Source organism: Manihot esculenta, chromosome 3 (assembly GCF_001659605.2).
Source record: "Manihot esculenta cultivar AM560-2 chromosome 3, M.esculenta_v8, whole genome shotgun sequence".
NCBI classification, from domain to species: Eukaryota; Viridiplantae; Streptophyta; class Magnoliopsida; order Malpighiales; family Euphorbiaceae; genus Manihot; species Manihot esculenta.
In genome coordinates this window covers 7,717,725-7,730,838 of record NC_035163.2, presented here as the reverse complement: position 1 = coordinate 7,730,838, position 13,114 = coordinate 7,717,725, and the positions used below count along the sequence as shown (strand labels likewise).

General features: G+C 30.7%; 1 protein-coding gene across 4 annotated transcripts; it reads left to right on the top strand.

The window, feature by feature from the left end:
- The first annotated feature begins 4,335 nt into the window (after window positions 1-4,335).
- LOC110611396 (probable E3 ubiquitin-protein ligase RZFP34) lies at window positions 4,336-11,551 on the top strand. 4 transcript variants are annotated; one of them, XM_021751698.2, is made up of 12 exons: window positions 4,337-4,595; window positions 7,383-7,631; window positions 7,717-7,804; window positions 8,595-8,654; window positions 8,742-8,774; window positions 9,055-9,132; window positions 9,624-9,667; window positions 10,140-10,180; window positions 10,309-10,391; window positions 10,509-10,600; window positions 10,708-10,831; window positions 10,926-11,551. In XM_021751698.2, the coding sequence occupies exons 2-12, from the start codon at window positions 7,447-7,449 to the stop codon at window positions 11,034-11,036; spliced, it is 939 nt and encodes a 312-aa protein (XP_021607390.2). In that variant the 5' UTR covers window positions 4,337-4,595; window positions 7,383-7,446; the 3' UTR covers window positions 11,037-11,551. The 4 variants fall into 4 exon arrangements, with proteins under 4 accessions (XP_021607388.2, XP_021607390.2, XP_043810849.1 ...); XM_043954914.1 differs by having other exon boundaries at window positions 4,337-7,391; window positions 7,505-7,631; XM_021751696.2 differs by having other exon boundaries at window positions 4,336-7,631.
- Window positions 11,552-13,114: the final 1,563 nt, after the last annotated feature.

Below are 13,114 nucleotides of genomic sequence, written 5' to 3'. Positions count from 1 at the left end.
ATTGCAATATTTTATTATTAAATAAAGTTAATATACGACAATTTATTAATTTATAATATATATAAAAGTGAAAAGATAGATGAATATTAGAATTTTTGATATTCCCTTCAGTTTTTTATTTATTTAAAATAGATTTTAATTAATTTATAATTGATAGTTTTATTATTTAAAATATATAATAATTTTATTATTTTAAAAAATAATTTTACAATTAAAAAATTTTAAAGGATATATATGAAAATATAGTGATATTAAATTTTTTAAATAAGGAATTTATATGATAATTTTATTATTTAAATTAACTTTAAAATTTGCTAACAATATATAAAAGAAGTACTTAAATTAATGAAAATATAACTAGATTAATTTTAAAATTAAGATTATTGAAATAATATGTTCGAATATTTTATAATTATTAAAATAATAAATTCATATTTTTAAGTAGAAATTAGTAAGAAGTTAAATTTAATTAGTAAAAATTAAAAATATTATGAAATAAAAAAATTAAAAAGAAATTGGTATTATTTAATATTTTAATTTAATGAAATATTTATTTAAAATAATACATGTTTCATTAAAATATTAAAAAAAATACAACAAATCATCTTTTTTCTTTTAATTAATCAAAATTTATAAAATGTATTAAAATATTTATTATAAAACTAATAGAAAACAGCATGTTTTAATATATTAGAAAAAGTAAGATATTATAATGTATGAAGAATTAAAATTTTATAATATATTACATTGAAAAAAAAAACAAAAATTATTTAATTGAATAATTATTAATAATAAATTTATATAGTATTTGTTATTTTTTATTTTACATGTAATTTATACTATATAGAGGACGAGAGAATAATAATTTGTGTGTATTTGTTTCTCACAAGTGCAGCAGTTTCTGAAACTTTTGGATGAGGAAATCAATAAATTGAGTTAATTTTTGGGTAATTTATTTATTTTAATTTCTATCTATTTTTTTGCATAATTTGTGTGATAATTACATTTTTTACGTGATTTATTTTATTATGTAGAGATATTTACCTACTGATGTAGGATTTTTAGTTAAATCATATTTAAAAAATATGTTAATTTTATTTTATTATTTATTTTATGTTAGTTTCAAAAATAAGTTGAATGGAGAACATTGAGATAAGATAAAATTGTATAAGTATTCTATTAGGAGTGATCATTCTGTCGATTCGGTTTAAAATCGAATTGAACCGAATAAATCGAAAATTAAAATTTTAGTATTTATGAAAATTGAATCGAATCGATTTTAGTCAGAAACCGAATCGAACTGAACCGATCTGATTTAATTCGATTCGATTCGGTCTGATCAATTTCGATTTTTAATAATTTTTTTTATTTTTTACACTTTATTTTTAATATTTTAAAATTTAATTAAAATATTTTAATCTTAATATAATTTAATTTCTCTATATTATTAAAAATAACATATTATTACCGCTAATTGGTTTGATTCGGTTTTTTTAATTTTTTTATCAAAATCGAATCGAACCGAAATAATTAAAATTTTTAAAATTAAAAATCAAACCAAATCAAATTGAATAAAAAACCGAACTGAATTTTAAAATTAATTCGATTCGATCAATTTTTTTAATTTGAACCAAATATTGGTCAGCCCTAAAAATGATGGTCTTCTCCGAGAGATTTTTAATGTAATTGGAATATCATCTAACATCTCATATTATTTTTAAATGGAATATAATTAAATATTTTATATTATCATTATTATAAAAATTGAAAATGGAAAAGTGAAATAAGTACGATAATGAGGGGTGGAGTAAATGATAAAGAAAATAGTTCTTAAGATTATTGATTATAAATATAAATATATAAAAGAATTTGAATATAATTCTAAATTTCCTAATAAATGCAATTTATTATTTAAACTAATTAATTATCTACATATCGTATGCGAATATTAAAATATTTTATATATATTTTACCGTTATAAAAAAAATAATTATAAAGAAGAATTAAATATTCAATTATTATGCATAATTTTATATCACTAAAATGTTCACCAATTTATTTTATTAATATTTTTATAATTTAATTGATAAATAATATATATGTGCACTCCGAAGCATAGCCTGATGAAAAGTGAGAGGTATGAGGGTGGATTCCCCAGCCCTCTGTTTCAAAAAAAAAATATATATATATAATATATATATGTTTTACTTTTCTTAATACTATTTAAGATTGCACGGTAAACAATTTTGAGACGTATAGTTCTCATCTGTTTGACAATAAATGGGACATGAGTACGTCAAGTTAACTTTTTGCCGCACGTTTATGTTAGAAAAACTTAATAGGTTAACTTTTTTTTTTTTGTTTTTTATCAGACTTGATAGGTTAAATGTTGAATGATACTTTTAGATGTACGACTCAACGATATTTTGCATAATTATGTGAAAATCAATAATGAGAAATTGTATTATATTATTATTATATCAAATACTTTCTTCCGTCTCATCACTTATGAATTACATATACACTTATTCTTTTGAAAAACAAAATATTTAATTTCTCAAATTTAATAAAATTTATTAATTTAAAAACAAGTATTAAAATATTAAAAATTTATTAATTAATTATTTATTAACTTCAAATATTAAATATTTTATTATTTAATTCATATAATATGAATAAAATTTTTTAATTTTATATTTATCTTTTTCCCAAAGTGAATCGTCCTTATTTATTATAAAAATATTAAATAATAAATCTAATTACCAAAATAATTATTATAAATAATAACTAATATAATAGTTTTATTAATAACGTGTTACAAGATAATAATAATTATAAATAAAAAATGTTTCAATAATAAATAATTATTAATTAAAATATTAATATCGTTATGAAAATTATCACGTTACACCCCTAAAAGATAATTATCTGTTTTACTTTGGATCTATATATTTAAAATTTATTTTTAAAAACACTACATGAGAAAAATATTCTCACACTCGATATATCTTATCGCCGACCAGGACGCGTGTCAACAATTCTCGGCCCAGTCGGTTTTAGCAGCAGAAGCCAGTCACCGACGAGCTTTTGTTCAGAAATAGATATAATCACATCACGCTGAGGTCTATCCTTGTCTCAAACTCCTACCGTTCATCTCACCATCAAAAGACTCACGCTTTCACTTCTGGAAGTTAATCAGATCAAAAGTGTCCAAAATCCAAACTGCTCTTTCGCTTTTCTGGCTGCTGTCTGACGAAGGAGAAACAGCAACAACTTATGGTGAATATGCCTGCGCTGAATCTCAAATTATTCTCAATTTTAAAAAGTTTTTTTTCCAACAATTCTGCCAATGTTAAACAAGTTTAATAGTAACTTTCAGATATTTTTATTAAATATAAATATTTTATTTCAAGATATTAAACTTATTTTTATATATCTGCATTATTTTCCAAAGAGATTATTTTACATCTCTCCTACATATATTTAAATTAATAAAGGTAAAATAAATAAATAAATTTTAATTTTTTTCACTTTTATATTCAATACTTTTAATTTTATTTAATTTATTATAATTTTAAAAATTAGCATTAATTATAATTAATAATTTATTTGAGGACATAAATTTTATTGATGTATACAATTTAATTAATATAAAAGATTTTTTTTTAAATTGTGTGTTTGTATTAATTTTTTTATATTGATTAGAATAAATATATCAATAAAATTTATATTCCAAATTAAAATTATATTTATAATTAATATTAATTTTTAAAATTAAATTAAATTAAATTAAAACTATTAACATAATTAATAAATATCTCTTTCTTTTTTTAAATTCAATAATTTTATTCTACATTTAAATTCTATTATAATAAATGCCCCTCGGTAAAATAAAATAAAATACCTAAAGTAAATGATTTGTTTTTAAAAAAATTAAGAACATTAATATAATTTTCATTTCAAAAAAAAATATAAATATAATTTAATATAATTAATAATTAAATAGTACGATATGTTTAAAAATATTTTAAAACTGATTAATGAACAATTAGATAAATACACCTGTAATTTAATAAAATTAAAATAAAAAAAACAGTTAAATTTGAAAAGTAGAAAAAATATGTATTAATTTTACCATACTAGAATGTCATTTACCTTCGTAGGAAAAAACTTAAATCAGTCGGGCTGTTTCTGTGAGAGGCAAGATATTTTCTGAGCCGCGAAGGGTATATATGTAATTTCAAATGCAACCTGTCATGTCAACGGGTCATTTAGGAAGGAAATTACAAAAACGAATGGATAACCAAGAGCTCCTCTTTACATCTTTCGCTTTCATCTCTAGAACAGCTAACTTGGAAGTCTCTCGAATCCGAAAACCCCAACCTATCTTAAACCTCTATATAAACTCTGATTCTGATTTCATCCCTGTCCATCGCCCTCAGTATCTCTACGCTGACAAAAAATAAACCGAAAGAGAAACGAAGAGCTAAATTTTCACTATTTGATCGGAGCTACGGCTGATCACGTTAAACACCTTATCGTTTAACACTTCCGATTCGGATCGGCGACGTCGTCATCGTCTCTCCAGATTGAAAGTTCGTTTTTCTGAAAAATAAAATTCGTATTAATTTCGTAATCTGTGTTGATTCTCTCTCTCTCTCTCTCTGTGTGTTTGCTCTTGTTTGTGCACTCTATGGTAATGTGTCGAGCAAATGCTTTTTATTTTTATTTTTAATTTTTTTATTCTATATGATTTAGCTTGGTTAAGTTGTGTCTCGTGATTGGGAAAGACATAGAAGGTAAATGTGATTTGAAACCTGAAGCTTTTTCGCGTGGTTTCTGAGTAAACCGGAAGGTTCTTCTGAATTTTGGTTGTCTCAGGAGTTTTGAGCTTGAAAATGTTTGAGGTCTTGAGTTACTCTGTTGCTTATGTGATTCTCTTGGTAAGTAGATATGGAAAACATGTTGCTGAGTACGTGTTGTTGTCAAATTTGAAAAAGAAGAGGAATCTGAGGTGGTTAATCAAGAGTTATTTCGACTGCAATCTGGTTTGCGACATGTTAAATTGATTTGTAAAATTCGTGCTTTGTTGTTTTGGTTCCGTTTAAAATCCTGGTATGGAGTGTTCTTGCTGCTTGTGAAATATTGGTGCTTGTGTTGTTTCTATTTTTGACTAAACGTTTCGAGAAATATTCCGGGTGTGCCGACGTCTTTTTTATATAAAGTTATGTCGGTATTCAATGGGATCAGCGGTGTGCAATTGTCGTTTTCCTTCTTTTCTAGATTCTGATACTTTCCCTTTGCTATTCCGAATTAGACCGTTATAGTTTTTGGCTTCGCTAATATTTGGAGAAAATAAGTGTCTGATGAGAGAAGTTTCTTTGTTGATCCAATTATTCCTAAAATCATGTTTTCGTTTCTTCTTTGTTCCTGTTAAATTTGATATATTTTTTTTGAATAAATTTCATAACATAGTTAATCGAGTCTTAATTAGTGGGGAAAAAAATGTTGATGAGGTTCTGGTTCTATAATATTTCATATTATTATGAAAGATTTTTTCTTGGAAAAAGAAAAACGTCTTTTTTATTTAAAGAAACAAATTTAAGAAAATACATCATTTTGGTGGCTGTAGAGTTCCATGACTTATTGGACTTTAACTTCATTTCTGGCGTGCTGCATTTTCTTGGCAAGTTTTAGGTAATTTAAGATATCAAAAGACAAATACGACAATGAAACTGATACGGTGGAAGGTTTTGGATAGAACTTCACACTTGATGGTAGCTTTTTATTTGCTACTATGCTATTGTGCTTATTGATAACAGATCCAATTCATTGAACGTGGCCCCTTCATGGAGTTAGGCATTTAACTTGTAGCAGTGTTTCAAGCAGATAAATGCTTATTTTACTCTATTTTAAGTATCGTAGTCTCTATTATGGTATCATGTGATGAGGGTAGCAATGAACTCTTCTAATTCAACAAAGACGGAAGCTGAGTTGGTTAAGTGTTGGAAATTTCCCTTTTCTTGCTTGACCTTGAAATCTGACAGACTAAACAAAGAGCAGCTATCAAAGGCCTCATTGGAGGGACTTGGTTTCAAGTGGTCCTTGTTTTCTAGAATTATTATAAGCCCTTTAGATCAGCTTGGCTCTGTTTATAGTATGTTGAGTGAGTTTCCGCGCAAAGAATGCACATCATTAGATCAGATACAGGTATTTGGGATCCTCAAGGTTGGAGAGTGCCTGCATAGAATTAGAAGTTCTTTGCATGGAACTGTTCCACTTGGTATGCCATCCCAAGTCCCAACCTGTTTTGGAATGTTTAATACATATTTACTGGTCATACTTGTAACAATGGGTGGTTCTGCAGTGAGGCAGGGGTTTTGAATACATAGTAGATAGTACATAGAACGGTGATGTACCCACTATGATAATGTCTTTCTCCCCTGATTCTGAACCTGGGTTTTATTTCTGTTCCTTCATCAGTTGCTCCAGTCCCATTTTTTTTTTTTCAGTCATTTTCCTTGAAATTGGGCTAAGAGGGCTAGATGGCATTCACTTGTGCCATGAAACCATTTGAGTGGAAAGCAAGGGGTAGGCATTAGTGCTTTGATCTGTATCATTTCTCCAGCTCCACTTTCTTGAGTTCTTCAGAACACACCCTTCTTATTAGAGATGTGCTTTACTAATTTAGGGAAGTTAGTAGTTGGAGAGGTGTCTCGTATGGGCGGTAGGGTCATGAACCTGCTAGTTGTATCAAAATTCCTTTGATTTTAGATAACAAGAGAACCCACTCAGGTTCACTTAAGATTTATTAGACGTGAGGAAGGTCGCTGATGTTCTGATGATGCTAAATTACTTTTTTGGGTAAGTTCAGTTTTCGGAGGAGACTTGGTCCAGAGTTGCCAACTGAGGTAGGCCTGTCCTTGATGGAAAATCAACAAAGCACATTTCTGCACTCTTAACACTTTTTCCCTCATATGTTTGTTACTTGTTAGAATGCATTTGATTGTGTGATGTATTGCTTTCATGTCCAGAATAATTGGACTTTGGTTCTGGGACTTCCTCAAGGAATCAAGTGATCATGCAATGCTATTCTTACTAATCACAGCTGAAGGCTTTGGAATTCCTCAGTGCTGCATTTAGTTATAATATGGTATTCTTATAGATCTACTTTTTTTTAATGACTCTTCTCTTGGAGTATTGCTGATTGGACTTTGGAGCTGTTCAGCGTTGCTTGGATTATGTTGTTGCTGATTTCAATTGATCTGCAGCTGTATAGACGAAAGCAACAGTCTCATGGGGTTTTTGCGTGGCTTTGATCGGGTGACTAAATATACCTTTCAAAGTTTTAGAATGTTTTCTAAATATGTTCCTACATGCAGGTCATCTAGGTATTGTTGCCCTCTCTTAGAGGTCATTATTGTGAGTTTGAAGACATTGTATGTGATGGAAGAAATCAAGAGTTTTGAGTCTCAACAGATGATGTCAACCTTTCAACATTCAGGTAGCAGAGATGATGAAACGAAGTCAACGATTTTACACTCTCAGCAGTTGAATGAGTTCTTAGTTAAAGAACAATCAGACAATATGAAGATTTTGGAAATGCTAGATAAAGGTTGCATGAAATATGGGTAAGCTCCTTGCATGTTTGTCTGGTAAGTTTTACTGGTTTGTTTCACTTTTATCTTGTTTGTATCAATATGCTCTTCTTTGCAGATGTCCTCACTATCGCAGAAGGTGCCGCATTAGAGCGCCTTGTTGTAATGAGGTCTTTGATTGCCGTCACTGTCATAATGATGCAAAGGTGAGATATTAGTTTACTGTTGACATATAATGAAATGAATGATTGATTTGCTTGGTGTTGCTTTTTATGATAGTAGACAAGGATCCAGCTTGGCTGTGATGGCTTGTAACTCATATTCCTTGTGGGAAGGTGTTGGAATTGACCTTGATTGAAACTTGCGCGAGAGAAATGGGAGAGTATATGCAAGGAATATGAGCCCATAGAAGCCAAATTGGACCAGGAATCATATAATTCCTGTGGGAAAGTGTAGGCAAATCAAATTAATGCAAAATGAAAGTGATCTGACAGGGAATAAAAAATAGTTATCATCGCAAATGGGAGTCTCTTATGTTCCATGATGACTGCTTTCTATTAAACTATTTATTTTTTGTTCAGTTCCAAATCAATTTTTCTTACGCTAATAACAGTTGGAAATTTTTGTCTCCTAGTGCAAGGTACATTAGTTTTGTGTCATTAGAGGAGCCTGTGAAAACTCTCCTGCTTTAACTATTTAAGAATCAATTTCTTCATGTTTCACTTGTGATTATGCATTTGTACTACACTTTCTCCAAGCTATTATCTTATATGTTGTGGATTTTAACAGTATGATTCTCTGGATTTCTCTCTTTTGTTCTGGCATGAGAATCTAGAGAATTTTGTTTTAAATGCAAATAATTGCAACTGTCTTGTCTGTTTTAGATGCTACCTGATGATTGCTTTGGGAACAAGCAACTCTTTATTTGTTGAATGCTTGTCTTGGTTAAAAAAATTTAATTTCATCAGATTAGACTCAAATTTCTGTTTTGCACAGAACAACATCAATGTTAACCAGAAGCTTAGACATGATATGCCACGCCATGAAGTGAGACAGGTACCCCTCTATCACAGGTTGTTATTTTAAATTAATCATAATTATATTAAGTGTTGGTAACACTATGGCAACAATTTTCCTTTCCAGGTGATATGTTCACTTTGTGGCACTGAACAAGAGGTGAGTACTTTTTATATTGATAATGTCACATTTAGGCAAATCATGTTGAAAAATTATGATATATGAGCATACGAAAAAGGCCATTGTTTAGCTTTTACTTTGTAAAAGTGGCTCCAAGGTATATTATAGTTGATTATATCTTGACTAATGTATTTTCATACAATGCAAGACTTATTACATTTTTCCCAATGGAAGTTTAAAGTAACACTTTTGTTCCTGTGGGAGTCAACATTTGCATGTGTACTTATGTCACTTGGTTGCTGGTTTGTGTTATGATCAGGTCCGACAATTTTGTATCAACTGTGGAGTATGTATGGGGAGGTATTTCTGTGAGACTTGTAAGCTGTTTGATGATGATGTAAGTGTTTAATTTCTATCTTTTTATTAGTTTTCTTCACTATGATTTAAGAACATTGGTTTGGAATGAATTAAGGCTTCCAAGCTATAGTATGTTATATTATTGGATATTTTGAAGTATTTAATTTGTGTTACCGAGTATTATTGTAATTGCAAAAATATACAATATCTGGTAATTACCAATATTTGTTGTTTTTGAATCTCTTCAATTTTTTTTTCGAACTTTTACATATATAAAAGCAAATGCGTATTGTTAAAGAGATTGTAAAAGTTACCCTTAAAATATGAATATTTTATCACCTGGTGTTAGATTCTCCGTCTTTCTAAATAGCTAAACCAATAGTAACCCAAGTTGAACAGTTCAAGGGGTGAACAAAATGTAACTTAATGAGCTCAAAAGCAAAAACTTCCAAGGCTTTTTTAAAGCATTTTTCCTGATTCTTTGGGCTATCGGGGCCGACTTACTAATAAGTGTTATATGTTTGCATGCAGACATCTAAGAAACAGTATCATTGTGATGGCTGTGGGATTTGTAGGTATGCTTGTTTCTTTTCTGTTTAGCTTGTCTTACAATAAGTGGAGGATGAACTATTCTCTTTTAGCAGCTGGATGAACTAAACCAATTCTCAAATTGCTGCTTAGCTTGCATTCCATGAAAATAACAATTTATGACTATCATGTTTGAGCTCAGACTAGAAATAAGCATTTCTTTTTTACGATTATAATCATTTATCAAGAAACATTTCCTGATCTCAAGTTTCTAACTCGCGGAACTCATTAAATATGTTCAATGTTTGTCTATATGGTTAACATAAAGAGTCTGTCACTCCATGACCTGGGAACTTAAGTGGAATTTTCAATTTGTTACTTGCCACTAATTTTTCCTATCCAACAAAAGACTACGGCAGTTCACTTTTACTTTTGGGTGCTTATTTCCTCCTCCTTTTGAGCAACTCCCTTTGTGTGTTTGTGGTTATATTTATCTGACTAGGATGTGTTCCTTGGCAGAATTGGAGGGCGTGAGAATTTCTTCCATTGTTACAAGTGTGGTGAGCTGCAGCTCTCTGATAAGTTTTGTAAATAAATGTTTGTTTGGGATCAAGCAGCTATGGCTCGACTAATATGTTGTGTTCTTTATTTATTTTATTTTATTTTATTTTTTTTGTGTACTATGAAGGCTGCTGCTACTCAAATTTTCTGAAGAACAGCCACCCATGTGTGGAGGGGGCGATGCACCATGATTGCCCTGTTTGTTTTGAGGTAGATTATGATCCTCTTTACCCTTCTCTTGGTTATTTCTCACTTGTGCTGGTACATCTGCATTTGGACAATGGCTAGCACCTAACTGCAGTTACAATTCAAATGATTTATCTGCAGTTTTTATTTGAGTCGAGATATAATGTAACTGTATTGCCATGTGGACACACAATTCATGAGAAGTGCTTGAAAGAGATGAGAGAACACTGCCAGTGAGTGCCTTTTAAGCTATTTCTGTTAGTGTTCTATTTAATACTCGACTGTCTAAACATTTTAGTTCAGAATGTTTAGAAATGTGACATATTGTTTACCGCACCAGATATGCTTGCCCTCTCTGCTCCAAGTCAGTCTGTGACATGTCTAAGGTATGGGAGAAATTTGATATGGAAATTGCAGCAACGCCAATGCCAGAACCTTACCAGAATAAAATGGTTTGTTCTCTTGTCAGTCTTTTCCCCTTCACTTCTACTTTTTCCATTCTCTCTTTCTAGTTATTCTTTGAGAAAGCAGTAGTGATAGATTTTGTGTTCACAACAGGTTTGGATTCTCTGCAATGATTGTGGAAAGACAACACAAGTGCAATATCATGTTGTAGCTCAGAAATGCTTGAATTGCAAGTCATATAATACACGCCAAACCAGAGGCTGAGTTGGCACTTTGTAGACACTGGAACTTGGGAACAGAAAATAGATTTGATAATGGATCCATCATCAGTTCTGGGATAGGGATATTAATTTACCTTCTCAACCACCTGCACCTTATCCATGGAAGGGATAACGGGTGATCCTGTGACTCTGCTACCTGCTGCATCCCGGGGCACGGGCTTTTGTTCTCCCATATTTTTATTATTTCATTTTTTTTTTTGTTTTATTTGTATTTGTGGTGAAGTGAATCGCAGTGTCCTGCATGTAGTGCCCAATGATTGGCATGTAGTCAAAATGTTGCCTCTTTCTCTTGTTATTTTGTTAGTCCTTTTGTGTTTTGGTAGCAGAAGTGGTGCTGCAGTAATTGTATAAGGCTTGAAGCGGGGGAGTGGAAGTGGATATAGCAAAATAAAAAAATTTCCCGTCTATGGGGCTCGGGTATGTATTTTCTGGTGGGGCCTACAGGAATCTTCTGTGTGAATGATTTAGTCGTTAATTATGGGCATTACTACCAAATAACCGCTCTGTGTGTTCATTTCCCTTCTCCTATGAATAGATGTGTATTCACGTTACAAATTTCCGCACCATATAAAAATCCTCCGTCACTTGGTCTTCCATGATAATCTATAAATATAATCCCAAGTCTGCCGTTTTCTGGAATTTGCTAAAATTGGACTAAGAATTATCAAAGACGGAGTAGTTCCTGCAGCTTCAACGAACGGCTGTGATTTTTATTTCTCAGTTAATGCTGTCTTTATTAATTCATCGTTGGAGTGTCTAATATGAAATTGACGTGGTCTCGCTGCAGAAAGTGAGAATTTGAGAAAGAAAAGCCATTTTTGGTAGTCGGAAAAGGCGTTGGCGGCAATTTAGAGGACGTTCTTTACATTTGTATGTAAACTGGAATCGCCACCTTCGACGTTCCAAGACTGCATAGTTTTAAATCACCAACCTCGGACATCTCAATGAAGGCCACAAAGCGACGAAAACACAGCAACAAAAACCAAAATCTTGGAACTTTGGAAAATAAAACTTTAGTTGAAATTAGCTATTCAGAAATGGCAGCCTATCTCCACATGCGGGGTTATTAGATGAAATGCGGAATTTGCTACAATGTGTGTAGCTTAGTTATCATAATGAAAAATGGTTTAATAGAAGGTTGAACTTAAGAATAATTCAACAGATAAGAAATCCATATAACTTTGTGATGAATGTGAGATCCTGGAGTAACAAGATAGTGACACTTGGCAGAGCTAATGGTGTACTTGAGTTGTAAATGAACTAATAATGGAGCTAAGTGGTATGTTTAAGAGGAGGTAAGGTTTGAGTTGCAGAGTAATTGGTGGATTCAGAAGACAAAAGATAATCTCCTTTCTCGGGTATATATATCCATGTTCGTATGCCGTATTGCACCATGTCTCTTTAAATGAATAATTGCATTTTTGATAGACATTTCAAATAAATTATTAATATTAGGCTGTTGGCTTATTTAATGTTTAGCTGTCTAAATTTATACCATCCTTAATACATGTTACATTAAAATTGTCATAATACACGATTTAAAGTTTTATACAGAGAATGAGACCAAAAGTTCTACCTTAAAAGGTCTGAATTAGAAAGGAATTGGATTAATAACTAGTATGATTTTTTCTGTTGGACATTACCAGATTAATGTGCTCTAATTATTATAATTAATAGAGTTTGAACTAGAGGCACACGTTTCCTGATTTGGGAGGCATATGTTTTATATATTAATCATATGCCCTTTAATTTCTCGAGGGTTAGTACAACGGTTGGGGGAGTGAATCAATTCCATTAAATGAGTGCTAGCTGTCCGTTAAGCGTGTTATGAAATGCGTGTAGCAACCGCTCGTGAGTGTCGAAGAGACGTCATAAATATGCATAAAGATTATGAAGGAAATTAAACTGTCATCGCCTTCACGAATTTCGAAGAGGCATCTTAAGTGAACATCGGGTTTGGAACGGTTATAAATCCTTACTCTTCACCTTTCTTTCGTCTGTTAATTTCCTTCCACTATCATCTTTTGCAATCTCAGCTTCGATCCTCCATCTTCTTGCTTT